Source organism: Mustela erminea, chromosome 10 (assembly GCF_009829155.1).
Source record: "Mustela erminea isolate mMusErm1 chromosome 10, mMusErm1.Pri, whole genome shotgun sequence".
Classification (NCBI taxonomy): domain Eukaryota; kingdom Metazoa; phylum Chordata; class Mammalia; order Carnivora; family Mustelidae; genus Mustela; species Mustela erminea.
Window position 1 is genome coordinate 15,896,260 of NC_045623.1, and position 23,715 is coordinate 15,919,974.

Sequence of the window (23,715 nt, forward strand, 5' to 3'; positions counted from 1 at the left end):
GGCAGAAGCATGGACTTAGCTGGGCACTGGGGCCTGCGCCGAGGGTGGAATATGGCTACGGCCTTGATGAAGCTGGGGCTGGGACTGGAGGAGGCAAGGTGACAGGCTGTCCTATCCAGGAAGAAGCTGGAGGACCAACAGGCTGAGCCCCAGGGAGGCCTGGAGGGCCAGTTCCCATGAGGCCATGACTAGGGCTGGCCCAGGAGGTACCTGAGCCCTGGGCCCCTAATGCTGGGTGCCTGATGGACTCTTGCAGGTGGGGAAGGCCCTGGCCAGGATCTAACCCCTGGACTCCAGACCACCCAGAGCAGTGTTGGCTGGGCAGGGGGTGAGAAGTGAGTGGAAGAGCAAGGACGGTGAGGGGCTGCTCCTTGCTGGTGGGAGGAGACAGAATAAAGGACAGAATGAGGTAGCACTGCTGGGAGAAGTCTCAGCCCTCCTTATTATACCCCCTGGCGACCCCCACCCCCTCAGCTCTTCCAAGATCCCTGTCCCACTCACGGGCACCACTGAGCATGCGCATCATGCATGTGGTACCCGCACCCCCACGGGCACAGGTGCCCCAAACCCCAGGGGGCCACCTCTAGCTACCTGTCCCCTGACCACAGAAGCCAGGCCTCCCTGGCCAAGGGGCCCTCTCCTTCTAGCCCCAGCTCTAGTGCCTAAGGCGGACTGGGGCCCTCAGCAGAGGAACCCAAAAGGCAGAGGGAAGAGAAGGCCACACCCAAACACTGGGGGAGAGCAGAGGGGGAGGCTGGGCCTGGGGGGACTCTGGCTAAGCTTGGCACTGCCATAGGTCCCGGCTTCCGCGTGGAGTGGGTGCTGGCCTACGAAGCCACCACACCCACCGGAGTCCAAAGAGCACAGGTGTGGCTGCCTCCTGGCCTCATCCCCATAAGGCCTGCTGGCTCAGCCAGGGCCAGCCGGTCACAGGGCCTCTGTCTGGGGCTGCTGGCAGAGCAGCCGCTGCGCTCCCACCACTGGCTCAAACGGCAGCCCCTTGGGGGGAGACAAACCTCACCCGGACACAGGTAAGGCCTGGCCTTCTGGAGGATGGGGGCGGGGTTTGCCGCTCAGCCGCAGGGGATCCTGGGTGGTGGGAACATGTCCGTGTCTTCCCCACTGAGGTCTCCAGCCCGTTCCCGAATGCTGCCAGGAAGAGCAAGCCCAAGAAAGGCTTGGGACTCGGGCTGGTTAGCTGGCTCGGAAGCAGGGCAGGAGAAATCCGGATTAGAAGCATCTCTGGGGGGCGCCTGGGGGGCTCAGTGGGTTGGGCCTCTGCCTTCGGCTCAGGTCGTGGTCCCAGGGTCCTGGGATCGAGCCCCGCATCCGGCTCTCTGCTCAGCGGGAGGCCTGCTTCCTCCTCTCTCTCTCTGCCTGCCTCTCTGCCTACTGCCTACTTGTGATCTCTCTCTCTGTCAAGTAAATGAATGGAATCTTTAAAAAAAAAAAAAAAAAAAAGAAGCATCTCTGGTCTTCTTCTCCCAGGGTCTGTGATGCAGACACACCTTCCCTGAGCCAAACCCTTAAGTTCAGGGGATATGTGGGGTAACTAGGTGGCCACAGCCCCCCTCCCCCAAGGGGAAAGCAGGCCAAAGTCAGCTGCCTCCCCTCTATTGTCGTCTGCGATTCTGAGCTTCAGACAGTTCCGGGAGACCTGCGCACACGGACCCACATACTAGCATGGGAGGAGGGGAGTAGGGCTGACCAAGGCAGAGCTAATTTTCTCTTCTTTCTCTTCCGGACCTAGAAGCAGGAAGTGTTGTACCCAAGGGGGTAGAGTGGGGAGGAGCAGGCTTCCATCAGCCCTGTCCCCTCCAAGGGGACTCGGTGCTCCCAAACAAGGAAAACAGAGCCAGCCACCTCCTCCACAATCCCTCAGTCGTTTCCTAGCAACTGATTTCCCCATCCCTGAGTCATCTTATCAGAACCTCTGTTATTTTCATAACAGTCCTAATAAACAGGTGTGGGCTGCTCTCTTATACTTTGCCCGGGATATTTCAGGGTTTCTGTACAACCCAGGCACACCATGGAGATGCATGGTGTCCACAGACTTGACACCCTATTCATGATGCATACACACGTCATCCCAGTGACACTTACCCTTGACCCACATGCTCAGTTCACTCCCCCCCCACCCATGCATGCACACGCACTATACTTACCTCCATTGCTTTTCAACCTGTGTGTATTCTAGACAACCCCTCCCCTCCGCCCCATGTTGGGAAGGCACTGGGGAGACAGCCATGGCAAGACAAGTCTGTCCTCGGCAGGTCACAGCCCTGTGCTGTGACATATCTACAGAGTTATATCTACACAGTTAAAGCCTGGAGTGTGCAGCCAGACTGGGCTAGGCTCATTCTCCAGGAAATACTCGCTGGTGACCTCAAGCCTGTTACCCTCTTTGAACCTCAGAGTCCCCATCGGGTAAATGGAACAATAACAGCACCCTCTGGGTGAGGTGGTTTTGAGGACTAAGAGAGTTGATGAGGGTGAAGTCCATAGAACAGTGCGTTGAGCCAAAGAAGTCCATACGATGGGAGTGAAAGTGAAATACGGTATTTATAAGGGGTGCAGCCCCAGGTTCACACACTAACCAGAGTGGCTGTCTTTGTGAGAAACATACAAGGTTGACCGTGGCATCGGGAGGGCACTCTGGGCAGGGGAGAGCGGTGGTCAAGGAGGGGCTTCACGAAAGAGGTGATCCTTGAGCTGGATTTCAAGGGCTGGGTAGGGAGGGGCTCTGGGCAGAGGGTTCAGAGTATGGAAAGATGAGGAGACAGGAGTCTTGATTATCTAAGACATTCAGGGAGGTACAGGTCATTGACAAATCCTACAGAGCCCCATGATTAAAGCGTGCAAACAGATAGACGCATACAACACACCACTCCTAAGTTCGACCGCAGCTTAAGGGGCAACTCGACCTTTTCCGGATTTGCAGAACCGAAACAGGCTTGGACAAGAGGCTTATTTTGGCAAGAAAGGGTGCTGTACCTGCCACCCTTCCTCCAGAAGCTAGGTGCAGCCCCTGGACCTGGCATCTTTCACATTCAGGCCCAAGACAGGATATGTTCCCAGGTGCCTGTCCACACAGCCTTCTCGAGCCCAAGGGAATGAGCCTTAGTGACCAAAAAATGGGAGGTCAGGAGCCTGCCTTGAGCCTCCCCAGCCCAGCCGAGATGGGGCTCCTTGGAGGAACTCAAGGCTGCAGATGGTTCCAGAAAGGCCCCTGGAGCCAGAAGTTTTGGGTCTGGTCCTGGAGGACCCAGGCCTGAGTGAGGGGCGAGCTGCAAGAGCGCGTCTCCTGCCCGGTTCTGCCCTCGTGTTTTCCTCCCCAGCCCTGATGGCTGTCTCTGTGGTTCAGTGTAGATTCTGGGAGTCCTCTCACTGTGCCAGCATGTCCCGGCCCAGCAGCAGAGCCATTTACCGTAAGCGCCCCCTCTGGTCTGCTCTCTCTTTCCCTCCTGGAACCCCCACCCTCAGGGGTCTCCCCCCAATCCCATCCCACCCCCCACCCGCCGTCGCTGACCACATCCCACCCTACCCTACCCCTTGGGTTCCTCGCCCTCCATCCCCTTGCTTCGCTCCCCTGCAGTGCAGCGGAAGGACTACGTGCAGGCCATCTCCTCTGAGCCCACCCGTCTGCAGCACAGGGTGGAGGTGAGTAACCCTGGGCCAGTGTTCTTTGCCCAGGACCCAGCATGGCGGCAGGAGGATGGCCTGTGGGAGGACAGCGGTTCCTAGCGGTTCCTGCAAGGACTCCGGCAGATCCCTGTCTCAGCAGGAAGAGGTCTGGGCTAGAGCCCCCAGGGCAGGCATGCGCTAATTGGGGGCTGAAAGGAAGGCTCCCGCCCCGCTTGTGCAGGCAGACGGCCTGGGCACTGTGAGATCTGGTGGCCTGGCGGGCTGCGGACACCACAGGGCAAGCGCAGGCTGGAAGGCTGTTGGGGGAACAAGCACACACCTCATCAGGTTGACACACTGGGGGCAGACAGCAGATTTGGGTTCTCAGGGGGAAGAAGCAGGGAGGGACACAGGGGCAGTGGTCTGGAGGCTTGCAGGGCAGCAGGGGCGGGGCTCCCCACCCCTCAGCCAGGTGGAGTCCTGGGCCTCACAGGGAACTGGCTTCATGAGACCTGGCAGGTGGGAGCAAGAGGAGCTGTGTCCCCGATGTGCATGAGGTCGTGTAGACATCCCAGAACATGTAGGCAGCATGAACTCCCAGAGAGGCGCTGAGGGCTGGGCAGAGAGCAGGGCGGGGCATCAGGAGCAGGAGGCAATGGCGGCCCCCCAGCAAGGGCCTGGAGGAGAGGGTAAGTGTAGGACTGTGGCTTTTGAAGGTAGCATTTGGATAGGAGAAGGGAGGGGTCTCCTCAAGGAGGGAGAGTAACAGTGAACACCTGCCAGGATGATAGGATTCGCACGGGTCAAGGCTCTGAGTGAGACGGAGATGACCATGGCCTTCATCAGGCAAAACTCAGAGGGAGCTCTTGATCTTCCTGGGAGACGGGAAAGGGCTAGACTAGCAGAAGTGGGAAAAGCATTCTGGGCATGGGAAGAGTGTGAGCCAAGGCAGGGAGGCAGGAAATGCTCGGGCAGTGAGGGGAAGGACCAGGTTGAGATGGTGGATTCCCAAAGGGAGCAAAAAAAGCCAGAGACAGAATCTGAGGGTCCTATATCCCGCCCATAGGAGTTCAGACTTTTTTGGTTGGGTTATTAGAGCCCACATCTACCACCAAACAGCGCCCTCTGCTGGCCTGGGCTGGTAAGGGCCATGACTTCCTTCAGGACCTCCTTCCTCCAGAGTCCTGAATGCTCTGGCGCAGCTCATCTGACCCTGACACCCGGGGCCCTATCCTAGCCCAGCTGCTCCTGATCTCCCATCGGCCCTTGAAGGCTTCTCTATGGGGATGGCCTGGGACCTCCCCAACAAGGAGGCCAGGAACACATCCTCTGCTGCCTTTCCCCCACCCTTGCCCACCACCACCTGCGCGCCCTCTCTCCAAACCTCCTTTCCCCTCAGCACCTGATGACATGTAAGCTGGGGACACATAAAGTCCAGGACCCCAGGGATGCCCTGAGGAAGCTGCAGGAGATGGATGCCCAGGGCCGGGTGTGGAGCCAAGACTTGCTCCTGCAGGTCAGAGATGGCTGGCTCCAGCTGCTGGACATTGAGACAAAGGTCAGCACCCCCCATCCCACCAGACTCTGCAGTGGGTCATAGCACACATGGGTTTTGGAGAAGCCAGCACGGGCATGGACTCCACCCCTTCTGTGTCCCAAGCAGCAGCCACCTGTCCCCATATACAGTACACACCCAGGCCTAGGGAGGCTTGGGGGACAGAAGCATCAGGGTCAAGGAAGACGACACCCTGTCCCGGGCCACAGGGAGATCTGGGGCAGCCCAGGTTAGGAGTTCCCAGTAGCCACCCCAGTGCTCAGTGGCGTCATGGCCGAACTCTCTGTCTGGCCCAGGAGGAGCTGGACTCTTACCGCCTGGACAGCATCCAGGCCATGGACACGGCACTCAACACCTGCTCCTACAACTCCATCCTGTCCATCACGGTGCAGGAGTCGGGCCTGCCAGCCACCAGCACTCTGCTCTTCCAGTGCCAGGAAGTGGGGGTGAGGGACCAGGGGCGAGGTTGGGGAGGAAGTGGGTACAGGGTCCCCCTGAAAACCTCCCACTGCTGACGCACATACAGCCTGCCTGATTGCCACTTCCTCCAGGCAGAGCAACTAAGGACTGGCCTGCAGAAGGCCCTGGAGGAGGAGCAACAGCAAAGGTAGGCGGTCTGTGCCCCCTGCCCACCTGCAGGACCTCAGAGCCTGGGCCTGGATAGGTCAGGCCCTGGCCCTAATTCTGGGAAATCCTAGGAGCCTGTGGCTCCACTGACCTGGGCTTGGAACTGGGAATGGACCAGTCTGGGGCTAGGGTGCAGATGGGCACAGGGGAGGAGCTGGGACTGGGCCCAAGGAACACTGGAGATGTGCCAGGAGACTGACATGGGACCGAGAGGGCCCACAGAGCAGGCAGATGAGGCAGGGTGAGTCCAGGTGGAGACCAGGGAGCAGAGCAAGTGGCTCTCCTGGAGAGGGTGGTGCTGCCCTTGATCCTAGGGCAGAGCCTCTGTTCCAAGAACCCCGTCTAAGCTGTGTTCCCATCCTGTGCTCAGCAGACCCCCATCTGGAGCCCATCGCCCCAGCCAAGACAGATGGAGGGGGCCTCCTCTGGAAAGATCATTCCCCAAGGAGCAGGCACCCCCACTGGAGCAGGGGTCCCCTCCAGAACAGCCCTACTGGATGACCGCAGGGTGCAGTAAGTACGGGGCATGAAGGCAGGTGGAAAGAAGGTTTGGATCAAAGATCAAAAAGGTTCTGGGCCATGGTCCCCTTCCATTGCAGGCACGCCACCATCCCCAAGGCCCCTGGCACGCAATTCCAGTGTCCGAGAACTAGGCACCTTCACTCTGCCTCCTCCGCTGCGGCCTCCATCACCCGAGAATCTGGAGAGGGATGAGGTAACTGGAGGTGGTCTTGAGCTGGCTGAGGCTCTATGGGCCCGGGCCCGGGTTGGCCATGGCAGACCTGGGACTGAGGAGGAACAGGGAGGCTTGATCAGGCCCTTGGCTGGGCCTGAGACTCTGGTTGGTGGTGGGAAAGGGTTGGGGGCAAGGTTGGGAGAGTCACAGGGTGGGCCCAACTGGCCACTCAAGGGCATGGTTGTTTTGGGTCCAGGAGATACTAAACCACGTCCTTAGGGACATCGAGCTGTTTACGGGAAAGCTGAAGGAGGCCCAGAGAATGAACAATCATAAGAAGAAGAGACTGGGGAAGAAAAAGGGCAAGAATCAGTGGGGTGAGTGCTGAGGGCTGCAGGGGAGGGGAGGAAGGTGGGGGGCATGGTCTTGGGACGATCTACAGCTCACCACCTTTGCCCTCCCCTGTAGTGATGACACAGGCCCAGTACACGGATTGCTTCCAGAAGATCAAGTACAGCTTCAACCTCCTAGTATGTGACTCTTTGCAAGTCCACAGCCCTCCCCTCATCCCACCCCAAAAACCACCTCCTCTCTGGTCTTGGAGACACCCCAATCCTTTCCCTCTCTAGCTTCTCCCCTGGGAACCTCCCCTCCTCCTCTTGGGACATTTGGAGAGTGCCAGGCTCCCTCCCAAACCCCTGAACAGTTACAGGGTCCTGGGCTCCTGGGGAAGGATGAAGGGTAGTAGCCCATAATGTGCTGTGTCCCCAGGGGAAGCTGGCCACCTGGATGCAGGAGGGGAACGCCCCTGAATTCGTGCACATCCTCTTCCAACTTCTAGACTCTGTGAGTTTGGGGACCACAGGGTGACGAAGAAGGCCAGGCTAAGGTTAAGACAGAGCAGAGGCCAGGGCAGAAGGCAGGGGGCAGAGGGAGGTTGTGGGGCCTGCACCTTGCTCCCCACAATACGGCCTCCTCATTGACTCCAAGACACCACCCCTGCTGTGTACAGAACCCCTCAACAGGCAAGATGGGCTTGGGTTGGTGTGAGGACACCAGGGATCAAGGGAGACAGGAATGGAGCTGGAGGCCTGAGGCAGTATGGTGTTACAAGAGTGGGAAGCCCGCAGAATTGCGGGCCCCTTCCCCCTCCTCTCTGACCCTGGGAGAGCCTCAGCTTCCTGACACCCTCCATCCCTCCCCTAGATCCTGGCCCATTGCCCTGAGCCTGGCCTAGCAACCCAAGTGATCTCCCCGCTCCTCACCCCCATAGACCTGCTGCAGTCCTGCCTCAGCCCGGCTGAGACTGACTTCTGGAAGAGGCTGGGTGTGGCCTGGACCACCAGCCGGTGAGTGAGGACAAGGCCTGGGCATGGGGGCATTGGGCCGGACATTGGAGATGGCAGGCTCTACGTTGTCACATGCCAGAAATAACGCAAAACAAATTTGGGATGACTTCTACATGGAGTTCCCAACTTTTTATTAGACTAAGTACAAACAGTTTAAAAAAAGCAAAAACGAGAAGTTGGCCCCTCACCATCACCCACACCACTGAAGGAAGAAAGAACAACTCTTGCCAAGAAAGCAGAGTTGGCAGCCTGCTTGCTATTAAAATATTTTCTCATTTTGGTCAAGGACAAAGTGAAAACTTTGTCTCAATCCAGCCGGACTTGGAGGCTTGCTGATGGAAGAGCTGCCGATGTCACATCAATTAAGACTTAGCAACCAGCGGGCCAGGGTGGGGAAAGGAAAAAAGCTACACTACGCGGTGTGGCCGTGAGATGAGCCACAGCGCAGTCAGGCCTCGCTGACCAGGGCCTCGGGGAGCAGGCAGGAGGTGGAACCAGCCGGGGGTGCACCAAGCTGGGGCTTCGGTGAAACATTCCCCAGATAGTGAGGGGCCCCCGAACACAGGAGAGAGGTCCTGGCTGGACTGTGGGTTTGAGAACAGTGAGCAGGGAAGTGACATCTGGAGCCCCTTGGGGGAAGGGCTCCAGAGGGAGCCCCAGGGACTCACTTAAACCATCAAGGCTCACCCCAGCCCGTGGGAGGCGAAGGAAGGGACACGTCCCCATGCAGGTGGCAAAGGAGGGAAAGGGTCAAGGAGGCCAAGAGAAATTCCAGAGAGTTAAAAGGAGAAACAAAAAAGGAGGGGCATGAAAAGTAGGAGAGAAGAGGGTTTTCGAAAGAAAGAGAGGAGTCAACCAGGAAGTCAGCCAGTTGTGCTAGTGAGTCTTCTGTCTGATGGGCAGCCCTTTCCTATGCAGCCTCGTTAGAAGAATTTTCACCCCATCTGTCTAAAGACATGAATTAAAACTCAGTGTAGTTTATTGATTTCATTGTGGGAGAACATACATAAGATTTACCATTTAAAGTATATAAATCAATAGCCGTAGGTTATGTTCCCTGTGTTGTGCAGCTGTCAGGTACACAGCTGTTTCCAGAACTTTTTTCATCATGCCAAACAGAAACTCTGTACACATGCCTCCCTCTCCCCAGTCCCCAGTAATTTCTGTTCTCTTCTCTGTCCCTGTTTATTATTTCAAATATAAAATGAAGTCAGATGTGTCCTAAAATATTTTCCAGTTTCTTCAAATAACCAAAAATCAATAAATGGATGAATGGAAAGACAATACAGAAAAGAGACTAACCCAAAAGATGTAAAAACCCTCAAACGAGTTGAGTTTGGGCAAATTATATTTAGGTGACTTGCATATAGGCAAACTGACCAGAAATTACAAATGGCATTAAATGCTGTGGTGATCTAGAAGCATGTACACCCTACAAGGCCATTGTCTTTGGCAACTGGGAGATTATTGGGACTTTTGAAGAACAAGTTGTTGTTTTTGGTTTTTAAGATTTTATTTATTTGAGAGAAAACATGAGAAATAGAGTGAGAGAGCACAAGCAGGGGGAAAGGGCAGAAAGAGAGGGAGAAGCAGATTCTCTGCTGAGCAGGGAGCCTGATGTGGGACTCTGTGGGATTCGATCCCAGGATCCTGGGATCATGACCTGGGCCAAAGGTAGACACTTAACCAACGAAGCCTCCAGGTGCCCCAAGAATGAGTTTTGATAGAGTAATAGCAGAGCTAAAAATCAGATTGCAAAAAATAAGGAAAGACCTGGAGGTAAGAAAATGTAGGCAGAGTGTATAGACACATCCTCAGAAAAGAAAAGATGCTAGAATGACTGCCTGAAAGGAATATTAGCAGGGTCAAGGGAAGATTTGAGAATGTTTTTAGGGTAAAGGAAGGGAACCAATGAAAAAGAATGGTGTATTCATGCCCATTGGGTAGACACTAGTAGATACTAACTGTCTCCAATATACTACCCACTGCACTCGGGACACTACAGAGGGGCTCCGGAGAGTGAGAAACACAGATATGGGAAGCATATGAGATACAGTGGGAGAGGAGCAGTAACCCTGGGGCTTTCCAGAAGGAATACTCCCCTCTGGCCTGGTGACGGAGGGAGGGAGTTTCCTCAAGGGGAGCAGGGTTTCCCCAGGGACAGGCGCTTGGAAGAGATGCCTCTTCCTGCAGTGGCAGTGCAGCAGGCCAGGAGGGGGAAGGAAGGCAGGGAAGCAAGGAGCAGTCGCCATCTTAGACTCAAGCAGAGCAGGTCCTATAATTCGAGGTGGAGTTCCACCCACGAGTTAGCCAAAAGAAACAGAGCTGCTGCCAAGATATGAAAAACAGGTCTGAGAAGCCCTGCCCGAGACCCCGGGGTTGGGGGGGGCGGTCTTCCAGCTGCGACACTCCATGGTTCCACCCCTTTGATCCAAACCCCCTGTCCTTGTGCTGAAGGACCCAGTCTGTTCTTACCAAGTGGATGTATCTGCACTTGACAGCCGGGGTGAGGCTGGGCTGCAGAGACCCACACAGCGGGAGGTGTGCGTGCTTCACCATGTGCCCCTGTATGGGTGTCTGGCCTTTTATCTGTGCTCACAGGCCATGTCCCCCCTTCCCCAGAAGATCCCGAGGCTGGGTCCTGCCGTCTCCTCCCTATCCACATCCAACAGCCTGGCAGAGTGGACTCAGCTCTGTTCTCTCCTCAGGGCCGACTGGACAGGTGTTGAGCCCCCGCCCTACCAACCCACATTCTCTGATGGTTGGCAGCTTCCAGAACCCTCCAGCCAGGTAAGGGGAGCTTCGCAGAGCGCCCTGCTCAAAGCCCTGTTCTCTTGCTCCTTTCTGCCCTCTCAGTCCAAACCACAGTCACATGACAATGACATGGAAGGTAGGTTCGCAGAGGGACCCGGACCTACATGGTCGCCAGGCAGGGGAGGGGATATAAGGCAGGTGTGTGGGAGCAGGGCTGTGGTCTGATACCCCAGCTCCCAACCACCATGCTGGCTGACTCCCTGCTCCTGCTCGCTGTTTTTTTTTTTTTTTTTCCCCTACAGGCACCCTCAGGATACCAGAACTCTACCTCCCTCCGGTATGCCCTGGGCTTAGTAGGGACAGTATGATTCTGGGGAGGGGAGGGGAGGGGAGGGGCGGGACTGACCCTGTGGATCCGTGGATTCTACAACTCAGAGACCCCCTGGGCTCACTTATAGCTGGTCACTTGCCCCCCTGTCCAACTTAGGTGAAAAGCAGTGTTTTACCTTCTCAGACTCCAATCCTTCTCATCATACAACCTGCACATGCCTCTGATTCCCCAAAGCTCAGGTATAAAGCACTCAGAGGAGAACTCAGACATAGAAAGGTCCAGTGCTAGCAGAGTCTTCAGAAATCAGTGACATTTCAGACCCCTCCAGGCTGTGGGAGACCCCACCCCAAGCCCCGTCTCATACTGACCTGCCATTAAACCCTGCAGCAGCTGAGAAGTCACCACTAGACTCCAGGCAGGAGACACCTGGGGCTGGGACAGGGATTCAGTCTCTAATGGTTCTATTCTTCAGCCATCCTGACTGTGTGTGGTCGGGGGGGAGGGGGGAAAGCCCTGAGTTAGGGAGCACCTCCCACTTCGCTCAAGAGGAGACACACCATGACCTTCAGCCTGGGGACCCCAACCATGCGCCCTCCAGCCCCAGACCTGTCAGGCCAGCCCTGAAAATGCAAGTCCTGTATGAGTTTGAAGCCAGGAACCCACAGGAACTGACTGTGGCCCAGGAAGAGGTGTTGGAGGTGAGGCATCGGCTTGAGCCTAGGAAAGGAGGTGGTGGTTGGTGGGATTCATAGGCAGCCTGGCGTTGGTGGTCTAGGTATGCGGCTGCTGGGGTGGGTGGCCTAGATAGGATGAAGAAGGGTAGGGGATGGCAAGAAGGAAGAAAGCCTTGTTGGGGTTGGGGGGGGCGGTGTGGACAGAGGCTCAGGTGACTGAGGTAGTGCCTCTCGGCAGGTCCTGGACCAGAGCAAGCGGTGGTGGCTGGTGAAGAATGAGAAGGGACAGACCGGCTACATTCCCAGCAACATCCTAGAGCCCCTACAGTCGGGGGCCTCCAGGAGCCAGAGCCAGTCACCTTCTCGGGTACCACCCAGCCTAGACTATCCAGAAACTATAAGTCGGGGGTGGAAGCAGGGAGGATTCAATGACAAGTGGAGGAGATAGTCCTGGTTCAAGTTCATCGGTACTATCACAGGCTTACTACGTGCCAAGTTTATCATGAGGCCAGAGCAGAGAATAAGCCTTGCCCCCACCAAAGAAGCAAACCATGGAGTGAGATAAGTGATTTGACAGGAACCCAGAGCAGGGGCTCAGATGATGGGGGCTATGGGTAGAAATGAGATGAGGGCACATGGGTGGCACAGTCATTAAGCGTCTGCCTTCAGCTCAGGTCATGGTCTCAGCATCCTGGGTTAGAGCCCCCCATGGGGCTCCCTGATCAGCAGGAAGCCTGCTTCTCCCTCTCCTGCTCCCCCTGCTTGTGTTCCCTCTCTCTAATAAATAAATAAATTAATAAAATTTATTTATTTATATATTTATTTATAAATAAATATTTATATATAATATATAATATTATATATTATAATTCCACATATATTATAACTCCATAAAATATATAATTGATTAATTAATTAAATCTTTTTTAAAAAATGAAATGAGATGGCCCCTGATCCCCAGCTCCCCTCATTCTAGGCTCCAATGCTTCGACTTAGCTCAACGCCTGAGGAGGTCAGAGCCTGGCTGCAGGCTGAGAACTTCTCCACCATGTAAGTGCCTAGCCACAGAGGGTGTGTCGGGAGAACCTCTTCAAAGTACTCAAATTATAGCCAAGGAAAGCCAGAGACCCAGAACATATGGGGTACAGAAAAGACCCGCAGTGTCCCCCACCTGCTGAGTTAGAGTAGAAGAATGGGAGTGTCCATGCCTGGCCTGAGAAGCCTCTGCCTTGGGGAAGAGAGCAGGATCCCCAGGAGCTCGGGAAGAACTTCAGCTGCCAGCCACCCCTTCCCACCACAAAATTCTCTTCCAGGGTATTTCTCGATTCAAACCCTGGAGTCCTGAAATAGGTTTAAGCCGACATGTGAATTCTTTCTTCTTCACCTCCAGATACCCTATTCCCTGAATTCTCCTGCAACCCCAGCCTCCAAGCCCAAACAGCCTCTCATCCAATGTTCCAAAATAGACCAAGCCCCAAATACGCAGGCCCAGGTCCTTCGCTCTGCCGCTGACTGCTCCCCGTTCTCATTCCCAGAACTGTGAAGAGCCTCAGGTTCCTCACAGGGAGCCAGCTGCTTCACCTGAGACCTGGGGAGCTGCAGATGCTGTGTCCACAGGAGGCCCCACGGGTCCTGGCACGGTTAGACGCCGTCAGAAGGATGCTGGGGGTGAGGACACCCGGGGGCCCTGACCCCCACAGGAAATGCGGGATGCTCCCTGGGTGGGAGGGACAATGCTAGATGGACAGTCCCGCAGGCCCAGCCCTGGGCCAGAATGGAGTGCGACAGGTCCCGGGCACAGGATACAGCCCCAGAGGCTTGACTTCATGCTCTAGGCTGATGGTTGCCACGAGCCCCGGGGAGCCCTCACTGGGCACCTGCCTCACCTTAATCCTTTTCTTTATTCAGGTGAGTCATTAGGTCCCAACCCAGATGCTTCTGAGATCAAGCAGGATGGCAGATCTGATACTTTTGGGAACCTTGAAAAATCCACTCTCGGGTCCCCAGTGTGCATCGAACCCCACACCCCAGCTCGCCCAGCACAAGCCCAGGGGTTGAAACCAGCGGATCCCCTCCTCCCTGCATTGAGAGCCCTCCCCACTTATCACCTATTTATTGTATTTCTTTCCTAAGTTTGGAGCACTTGCGCTAGATCTGGGAGGACTCCCTTCAGTCCCCCTCCTCCCCAATAAAAGCAGTTTCAAGCTTGGTATGTGCCTTCCTGCGGCTTCTTCTGGGCCTGAGGGGGGCCAAAGGCGGGGAGGCAGGAAGAGGTGGGACACTGGCCATGAAACAGCAGCCGCCCCACACCCACCCCTGGGCCAGGCTGTTGGCTGGTGAGCGGGGATTCGCGTAGTATAGCTGGAGCCGAGAGAATTTGAGAACTATGGCCCAAGCTCTCCTTACTCTCTGAACAAACTCCATCTTTCTCCTCTGCACACTGCTCCCCATATGTCCCAAGGCACCCAGGACCTCTGAGGTACAACTCTTCACAGGAGGAAAGAGTGTTCAGAGTGACAGCTGTTGGTCGGGAACACCTGGGTTCAGGACCCAGAGCAGCACTAACATGTCAGCCGCTCCCGGCTAGACATGGCAACGTCCTCTTTTAATACGACTGTGGTCCCCTCCCGTTGGGTGGGCCAACCCTGAGCTCCCCGCGCCCCCCAGCTTGTCTCTTTAGTGGCAGAGCATAGGGAACATTGGACTGCAAGTTGAAAGTCTACCAGTTGGCTGTTGGACTTGTAGTAAAGTCACTTCACACTCTGGGTCCCTATTTTTTCAAAGGTTACATGAAGAGTTTGGACCATTTGTGGCTTCTAATATTTAGTATAATACATAGCCTTTTTAAATCTCATAACTGTCATGGACTCTCCTCCCTACAGAACAGAGATTATACTTTCATTGATTTTGGCTACACAGAAGGCTTGATGTGCCTATAAGCAGTGGCCCTGGAGGGTTCTTAAGATGTTCCCCTAAATCTCTTTTTTGTCTGGGTCTTTTGGACTGCCTGTGCCATTCCCTCAAGTGCCTCACCTCTGAAAATCACATCTTAGCTAGTCACACTGAATAGGAAAGCCAAAACTTTCCTTCACAAAAGGGAAAAAAGGCAAGAGTCTTAGAATCTGACTGTCAAGGGCCAAAGTTAACCCAGAAATGTTGACTCCTTCGGGTGGGGAGAGGAGATATTAACCGATCACCCTTTTGGGTGTTCAGAGAGCTGAAGGAGTCCTAGACACAGGGAAAGACTTTAGAACCAGAAAACAAACCAAGTGTTTTAGCACAGGGCTCCCCAGATTTCCCAGCAAAGACAGACGAGGTGAGTGGCTGCCAGGACATCCAGGCTCAGTGGAACTGGCACTGGTTATGCTATTGGACCTACGTTTGAATCCCAAGCCACCCATGGGAACTGAAGTTTAGAACCTTAAGCTCCCCAGGCATTGCTTGTCTTCATAAAATGGGCATAAAATCTATTTCACAAAACTGTTGTGAAGCTTGAATTGGAGTAAGTTAGCCAACGTATATGAAATACTTAGATTCTTGTCTGACATATCATAGGAGTTCAAAACATAATCACCTTTTGGGATGCCGAGGGGGCTCAGTCGGTTAAGCGCCCACCTTCCTCTTTGGTCATGATCCTGGGGTCCTGGGATTGAGCCCCTGAGTCAAGCCGGACTCCCTGCTCAGTGGGGATCTGCTTCTCCCTCTCCCTCTGCTCCTCCCCCTGCTTGTACTCTCTCTCTCAAATAAATAAAAGCCTTAAACAAACAAAACATGTTTGTCTTCTCCCTCAGGTTAATCTGGCACTTTGGAAGAGAAATCCAGGCATCTTAAGTCATCTGTCCCTATGCGTTTACACTTTTCTCCTTCTTCCCTTTAGTGAGGTGTGCTTTTAAAAAGTCCCAACCTCCCTTTAGCAAGCTAGGGGGAAATGTGGTTTGCCATCCTCAGGCCTGGGGGCTGGGGGTTCAGTGTCCTGACGGCCATGCCGTGGAGGCCAGGCCAGGCTCCTTCTGAGGAGCAGCCTTCCCACCACCCTCGACAGTAGCCATTTCCTGGTGGTCAAGAGTCTCAGTCGCCTCTGTCCGCAGCAAAATGAACAAACCTTTGCAAATTGCAAAAGGAAAAAAAGAAGGAAGAGAGTTTTATTCGAGCCCAAGTAAGGACAGCTGCCCGGGATCCACAATCTTCACAAAGAAGAGAGTGCTCCTGAGAAAGAACATTTACTACAGGGTTATATGTGGTTTTTTGTTACATCAGGTGTTACAAATCACCACGATGAAGGACATTTCAGAAAAATCACAAACTTTATTTTATGTGCAAGGCTGCAGGCTTCAGAAGTATGGGAACAGAACTTAGGGAGATTGTTACTCTTATCTTTAGTCTGAAATGTTTCTTTTAGGTTATTTGCGAACAGATGTACAATGTGTGCTTGGGACAGCAGTAGAGCCCTGCTTTGAAGTTTGATGAAGTCATTCTGATCTTGGTAAATAACAGTCGTGCTTCCCTGGGAGCCAAGGGGCAGGGCCCACAAACACTGAAAGTTGAAAATTTCCTTTATCATTTCCCCCTTTGGATCACTAATCTTTCCTCAGAAAGCACTGAAGATCGACCTTATTTTATATCTCTTGGCTCCAGGATGACAGGCTTGTCTGTCCTGAGTATGTCAAGTCCCTCGTTGCTAGGTGTTGGGGGGGAATAAATACACACACACACACACACAATATACGTATGCATACATAATGTATGCATATGTATATGATATATATTTTACATAAAATATATATCTCTTATATATTATCTAGAGCTCTTTGTTGAGGAAAATTTATTGTAATATAAATGGTGGGAAGCTTAAAAGTGATATGTATTCTCTATTAAGACCAAATGGCGAGCAAACATAGCACACGTGCTTGACTTAGATTGTCTAGTTTTGATGTAACATTTATAACAAAGACATATGGACCGTAAAAGAATTCCGATAAGCAGAATTTGAAGAAACCAATATGATGTTAAAACAGACTTAGAAGAAAAAAATCCAAAAAATCCTTTACATACATTTTGATAAAAGGGTAGGGAAATTTATGATTATTTATGGGAAAGATGAAGCATGTGCATGAGGCAAACATAACATATGTTCCCATGTTTCTTCGGGGCAGAGACTGAACATCAGAAGAAGGCAAAATAGTCCCTCACATCAGGAGGTTTTCTTAGGATAAAGAGAAAGGGCTTTGGGCCAGCGCCAAGAGCTGGTATGACCTAGGTGGGGTCTTAGGCTCGTTGTCTCTGATGAGGAATGCAGAGCCTTGGGCACCTGGGTGGCTCAGTTGGTTAAGCCACTGCTCAGGTCGTGATCCCAGAGTCCCGGGACTCCCAGCTCCGTGGGGAGTCTGCTTCTCCCTCTGACCTTCTCCCTTCTCATGCTCTCTCTCACTCTCTCTCTCTCTCTCAAATAAATAAAGAAAATCTTAAAAAAAAAAAAAAAGAAAAAAGAAAAGAAAGAAAAAGAAAAAGAAATGCAGAGCCTCGTTCCCAGGCTGGAGCCATATCAACCGGCCTTGAGTCCAGGCTTCTGCAGGGACAGCTAGTGAGCTTGTTAGTGGGGTCTGAAAAGACACACTAGCTGATGGGTGGAAATGGTTGTCTGAAAAATAAGTTTTAAATTTTTTGTTAGTTTTAACTTCATTAACGCAATTCTCCTGAGTTACGATCTTTCCTCACTGTGGAAAAACCAAAATGATGACCACTTTGGCCACTTCTTTATTTCTTCAGGTGAGGTGGGTTTAGGGTAAAGAGCCATTCTTGAAGATCTTAGCTGTGCGATGCCTATGTCCTGGGCTAAGCAGAAGGTTTTAATTTAAAGGTTCTAGCAGCAAGGGAAATAGAAGCAACATGGAGTGAGACATGCTAAGTTTTTTTTTTCCTGTTGTAATTTCCCACTGTCAGTCCTTCATTCCATTTCTGTGGAACGTGGGTGGAGGCCCGTCTTCTGTCACTGCTTCAGGTTGAACTGGGGTGCAGTAGGGGCTTTGCAATGGAAGGAAATGAAATGCTATAGGACGCAATTCTTGGTTCCTTGTGCTAATAGAAGGGAACTATCAGAGATAGAGAACTTGGATATTTTCCCACATAGTCTGGTACTATATGATATCATTAATTTTATCCCCAAGTATATTTTATGGAAAAGTAACATTACAGTTAAACCCATCATTCCCTCTAAAATTGTTATCAGTGGGTATCCAAAAGAATAGCTGAGTAAACCAGTCCCCGCCACCTTGCAAAGGCAGGCCTGGCAGTCAAGGGCTTCTTGCTGCCAAGGGACTTGCTGTCTGATTTTACCTATACGGATTCTGTTTCCCAGAGGGAGTTCATTATAGGAGCAGTAAGTGCTAGCCATTACAGAAATTCTGCCTTAGGTAGGAAGCAGTAAAGTAACTGGGAAGAGGCATTTTCTATGGAAACAAAAGTAAAAAACAGGTTAATGGTTGGAGCAAATGACAAACCCAGTGCCTGAGTCTTGAATGCTGCCAGATTTTCAAATGTCAGGCTTGAAACGTCCTCAGGCAGAGTGGGAACAGGCAGTGGCAATCAGATGGTTTTTTCGGTTTGTAATTTGAATGTGTCCTGTGATCTTTTTGAGCATCCCATAGAGCAACAGGTACAAAGATTGTCTATATATTGGTTTTGTGGCAATTCCTCTGAAGCTAACCTCAAGTTGTCCAGCATCAGTCTTTAGGGTTTTAGGAAAAATGGGCAGTTTTAGTTAGGATAAGAGAAGAAGACTAGAAACCTTAGCTTGGAAAGCCAGGGCCAGATACTTGAGGAAACCAGAAGGATTCAGGATCTAGTCTAGTTTATAATAAATAATATTAAAATCTAGTGTCTACAAAGATGTGTTATTGAAACATTTTCTCTCTATAATAACCCTCATTTAAAAAAAAAAAAGACTTTATTTATTTATTTGAGAGAGAGAGAGAGAGAGAACACAAGGAGAGGAGTTATGCAGAGGGAGAAGACGACTCCTAGCTAAGCAGGGAGCCCGATGCAGGGCTGGATCCCAGGACCCTCGGATCATGACCTGAGCTGAAGGCAGATGCTTAACCCACTGAGCCACCCAGGTGCCCCATAATCATCCTCATTTTAAATATAGCCAAATTCAAGGCTAATTTGTTTGTAAAGCAGGTCCAGTTTTAACAAACTTGGCCCAGTTATTTACTCAGCAAGAGCCGTGACTGACCATAGTCTTTCAAACTTGTATTGCTGGAACTTTTTTTTTTTTTTTTAAGTGGGCTCCATGCCCAGTGTGGGGTTATACTCACAACCTCAGGCCTGAAAGTTGCTTGCTTTACTGACTGAGCCAATCAGATACCCCTGGAACTTTATTCATAAGGAATCTCCAGATTAAATTTTTTTTTTTAAAGATTTTATTTATTTATTTGACAGAGAGAAATCACAAGTAGATGGAGAGGCAGGCAGAGAGAGAGAGAGGGAAGCAGGCTCCCCGCTGAGCAGAGAGCCCGATGCGGGCCTCGATCCCAGGATCCTGAGATCATGACCTGAGCCGAAGGCAGCGGCTTAACCCACTGAGCCACCCAGGCGCCCTCCAGATTAAATTTTTAGTAGCCTCTTGAATCCAGAAGCCAAGCCAAATACTTACCATCAGACTCGCTTGTGATATCTGTAGATTTGGGCTAATTCCTCTTCTCAAGGCTCCCAAAATATCCTGAGGTTCTTGCACCTTTCAGGAAGCAACATTCTTACCTGGAAAGGCTGTTGAGAACTCCAGAAGCGAGGGTATCAAGCCAACACTTCCAAAGGGCTCTATTGGCTTCATAGAGTCAACCTTAATTCCTTAAAACTGTCCAGTCATATCTGAGTCTGTGCATGTTTCTCTCAAATACAACATTCCAGTCCAAACCTTGAAAATATAACCAGTGTTTCCAATGGTGTTCTCTTATAAGGAGAAGAGATTTTTATTGAACTTATGCAAATAACTGTAATTGCCATGAAAGAAAGAATACTCACTTAGGATTTCTGAATTTCAGAGGGTTCAGGTAGGGAGAAAAGTTAAATATCTTAATTTGTTCATAAAGGAATTTTTTTTAAAAGATTTAATTTATTTATTTGACAGACAGAGATCACAAGTAGGCAGAGGCAGGCAGAGAGAGAGAAGGGAAGCAGGCTCTCTGCTTCGTAGAGCCGATTCAGGACTCAATCCTAAGACCCGGGGATCATGACCTGAGCTGAAGGCAGAGGCTTTAATCCACTGATCCACCCAGGCGCCCCATATAGGAGTATTTTTATCATATTTCTGTAGGTCATGGATATTTTAAGAGAAAGTTTCCTTAATCTGAAAGAGCAAACATTAGAAAGCCAACAATCTTTTAAGTCAGAGTCATAAAAAAACCATAATCATCTTTCTTTATCCATTTAGCTCCATGTTATTAATTCTTGTTTGAATGCAGCTTTTTCTGTTAGTTCTGGAAATTTTTATTTAGCTTAGTTTTATGATCTTAAAGATATTAAATAACTATATTTGTCAAAAGTTCCTTTTATGAGTCTCCTTGAAGAGGAAACACATTTTGCAAGAGCATCAGAAAAATAACTAGAAATAACAAATAACTCAAAAATGGACATGGTTAAAAATCTGATATGAGATCTCATTATAATATGGGTGGCAAGGAAATCCAGTTATTTCTGATGTATAACATTTCAAAAATCAGAATATTGGGGAGCCTGGGTGGCTTAGTGGGTTAAGCTTCTGCCTTTGGCTCAGGTCATGATCTCAAGGTCCTGGGATCAAGCCCTGCATCAGGCTCTCTGCTCAGTGGGGAGCCTGCTTCCCCCTCTCTGCCTGCCTCTCTGCCTACCTGTGATCTCTGTCAAATAAATAAATAAAATCTTTTTTAAAAAATCAGAATATCAAGTGATGAGTGATGATCTAATAACAGAACATACTAAAACTTTAGAAATTTCATATTTCTAGAAGTAGAACAGTTATAGCGTTTATCCATAAAATACAACCTAAGGATTATCGTTGTTTGACAGTGCTTTCCAAGTAAATTAACATACCAAATTAGTAAGCCTAATTAGTCAAAAATATTTCATTTAGGATTTGAATTTCTGGGAAGTTTGTTTAAAAAAGACACAGAATGGGAGCTCCTGGGTGGCTCAGTGAGTTAAGCCTCTGCCTTCAGCTCAGGTCATGATCCCAGGGTCCTGGGATCGAGCCCCACATCGGGCTTTCTATGAAGCAGAGAGCCTGCTTCCCTTCTCTCTCTCTGCCTGCCTCTCTGCCTACTTGTGATCTCTGCTGTCAAATAAATAAATAAATAAAATCTTAAAAAAAAAAAAAACACAGAATGTTTTACAGGATGTATCTACATAAGATCATAGATTATTATAAAATTTAACATTGAATTACTGCTTAACCAGGTGGCCATAAGAGATTTTATGGGAGGTTGTATAATTGTTACCAAAACTTAACTCCTTTAATACATTTTAAGATTTTTATTTATTTGACAGAGAGAGAGCATGAAATGGGTGGCAGAGAGGGACAGAGGGAGAGGGAGAAGCAGGCTCCCCACTGAGTACAGAGCCCAATGAGGGGCGCTATCCCAAGACCTGAGATCATGACCTGAGCCAAAGTCAGATACTTAAGCAACCAAGCCACCCAGCTCCTCTAATATTGAAAGACTTAGTTGTTTAAAGTAATCAAAGACCTGATAAAAACAAATATGAAAACCCTGTTTTTCTGGGAAAATAGGGAAGAAAAAAATAACTTGTTTATAACTACTTAACAAGAGCAGACCAATAATCCAAAAAACCGGGTCTTTTTTTTTTAACAGAGAGAAAAGCCAAATTTTAATTTTATATCAGTGTACTTTTAAAACTCGTTTATTTCAATCTTAGTCAGTCCTGACCACACATAAAATTGTTTTCAAAAATTCACCTTCACAAACCTTCTACATGTTTCTTTTTAACTTAGATTTTGTCCTAAATTTTCCCTCTCTACCTAACCAGCTTCATTTCAGGACAAAATTATTTTCTTTTCCATCAACAAAAATGTCTTTTCATTTCTTATGTCATTCTTCTTACATACTTATTTTTGTACATACAGAGTAGCTTTTTAAAATCATCTTCCAGGGGCACCTGGGTGGCTCAGTTGGTTGAGTGACCGCCTTCAGCTCAGGTCGTGATCCTGGAGTCTTGGGATCGAGTACCACATCAGAATCCCTGTCTGCTTCTCCCACTGACCCCTCTCCTCTCATGCCCTCTCTCTCTCTCTCTCAAATAAATAAATAAAATCATTTAAAAAAAATAAAATAAAATAATCTTCCAGCAGTCTCAATCATATTTATCAGAATTTTAATTCTGAGAAACCTTAGTCTCCAGTCAAAACTAGTAACAAATTGTGAGTTATGACACCAGAATTCTTCAGATTGGCAAATTTATGAATATATTTTGTAACTTCTAGAAACTTCTTTTCATAGTATAACCTCTCAATAAGGCACAAAGCATGTTTACAACCTACTCAATTATCTTTCATTTTTCTGCAATAAGAAGCCAAAAGCAGACAAACTTACATTTAGTAGTATTTTAATATTTCATCTTATCTGGAAAAGACTTGGACAGCCAATGAATTTAACATAAATTATCATTTTACTTAGCACAACTTCAAAGTTTTAGATGACCAGTGATTTTTTTTTTTTTTGGAAGCTCTTTAAAAGTTTATCCACAAACCCTTTCATTTATTTCACCTACTCATTTTTAACAATTACCCATGAAAACTTCATGAGACAAACAAAGTCAATCATTATTTTAAGTCCTCTCCTGCTGATAAACTACAACAGGGATAACATAAACTTAATATATTAATTTGGGTAGAACAAAAGTTGGTTCTCTGTATTATATTTGATATGGATAACTCTAAAGACACGTTTATTTAAATCAAACTGATGACCTTGCTTTAGCTTTAATACAGCATTTTGTTGCATCTGTATCCACTGGAAAGTCCATCAGTCTCTTTCTCAGTGACCAATTTTATTTGGGGCTCCTGTGGAGAACTCTGAAGTGAGTGGCTTAAGTCCAGGGGAGTTCTTGGGCTCCTTCATGTTGAATTGGGAGGTGTTTTAGTTTGAGCCTCCTAAGGAGGTAGCGCAATAGCTTGGGATGTCTTTTGCTCCTTGATAGGGTAGGAGGAGCCAGAGTTCATGGCGCTAGAGGCATGAAGGCAGCACAGGAGCTGGCCCTGGGATGACTGGGTAGAGTACTGGAACAAGAGGAGGCAGAGACAAAGGCGACGGGGATCAAGTCCCATATTGGACTCCCAGCTCCATGGGGAATCTGCTTCACCCTCTGACCTCCCCTCTCATGCTCTCTCTCACTTTGTCTCTCTCTCTCTCAAAATAAATAAATAAAAATCTTTTTAAAAAATAATAAAAAAATTTGTGGAGAGGACATTAAAGACCCAATTTCCAAATATCCACCCCCTTTTTTAAAAAAGATTTTATTTATTAATTTGACAGAGACCACAAGTAGTCAGAGAGGCAGGCAGGGAGAGAGAGGAGGAAGCAGGCTCTCTGTGGAGCAGAGAGCCTGATGTGGGGCTCCATCCCAGGACTCTGGGACCATGACCTGAGCCAAAGGCAGAGGCTTTAACCCACTGAGCCACCCAGGCAGCCCTCCAAATATCCCCATTTTATTAGAACCAATCTGGGGCACCTGGGTGGCTCAGTCATTAGGTGTCTGCCTTGGGCTCGGGTCATGATCCCAGTGTCCGGAGATCAAGCCCCACATTGGGCTCCCTGCTCAGTGGGAAGCCTGCTTCCCCCTCTCCTGCTTCCCCTGCTTGTGTTCCCTCTCTCATTGTCTCTTTTTGTCAAATAAATACATAAAATCTTTTAAAAGATAAAAACAATCTAATTATAAGACAGCCTTAAAATTTATGGATCCATTAATTAGTTATTTCCCATTTCCAATTAGAACATGGCTGGTTGTGTACAAAGATACCAAAAGCTCCAGCAACAGACAAACCAAATGAAGCCAGAACACCTCTGTGATTGTTGGTCCCTTCCCGAAAGCCGGGGGTTTCACTGACTGAACCAGATGTCTTCCCAGTGTCTGGTGAC

At 49.9% G+C, this 23,715-nt stretch overlaps 1 protein-coding gene across 1 annotated transcript; it reads left to right on the forward strand.

Moving 5' to 3' along the window:
* Positions 1-3,371: 3,371 nt before the first annotated feature.
* EPS8L3 (EPS8 like 3) lies at positions 3,372-13,781 on the forward strand. Its single transcript, XM_032303271.1, has 18 exons — positions 3,372-3,428; positions 3,596-3,660; positions 5,024-5,182; positions 5,476-5,625; positions 5,731-5,786; positions 6,180-6,319; positions 6,406-6,521; positions 6,739-6,859; positions 6,951-7,012; positions 7,254-7,328; positions 7,689-7,831; positions 10,540-10,621; positions 10,888-10,922; positions 11,419-11,614; positions 11,829-11,957; positions 12,567-12,640; positions 13,126-13,258; positions 13,499-13,781. The coding sequence occupies exons 1-18, from the start codon at positions 3,398-3,400 to the stop codon at positions 13,508-13,510; spliced, it is 1,779 nt and encodes a 592-aa protein (XP_032159162.1). The 5' UTR covers positions 3,372-3,397; the 3' UTR covers positions 13,511-13,781.
* Positions 13,782-23,715: the final 9,934 nt, after the last annotated feature.

Coding starts and splice junctions, on each gene's coding strand:
- EPS8L3 (XM_032303271.1), top strand. CDS start 3,398: ATGTCCCGGCCCAGCAGCAGAGCCATTTACC. Junction 5,787..6,179: donor GAGGAGGAGCAACAGCAAAG/GTAGGCGGTCTG, acceptor TGTGCTCAGCAG/ACCCCCATCTGGAGCCCATC. Junction 6,522..6,738: donor AGAATCTGGAGAGGGATGAG/GTAACTGGAGGT, acceptor TTTTGGGTCCAG/GAGATACTAAACCACGTCCT.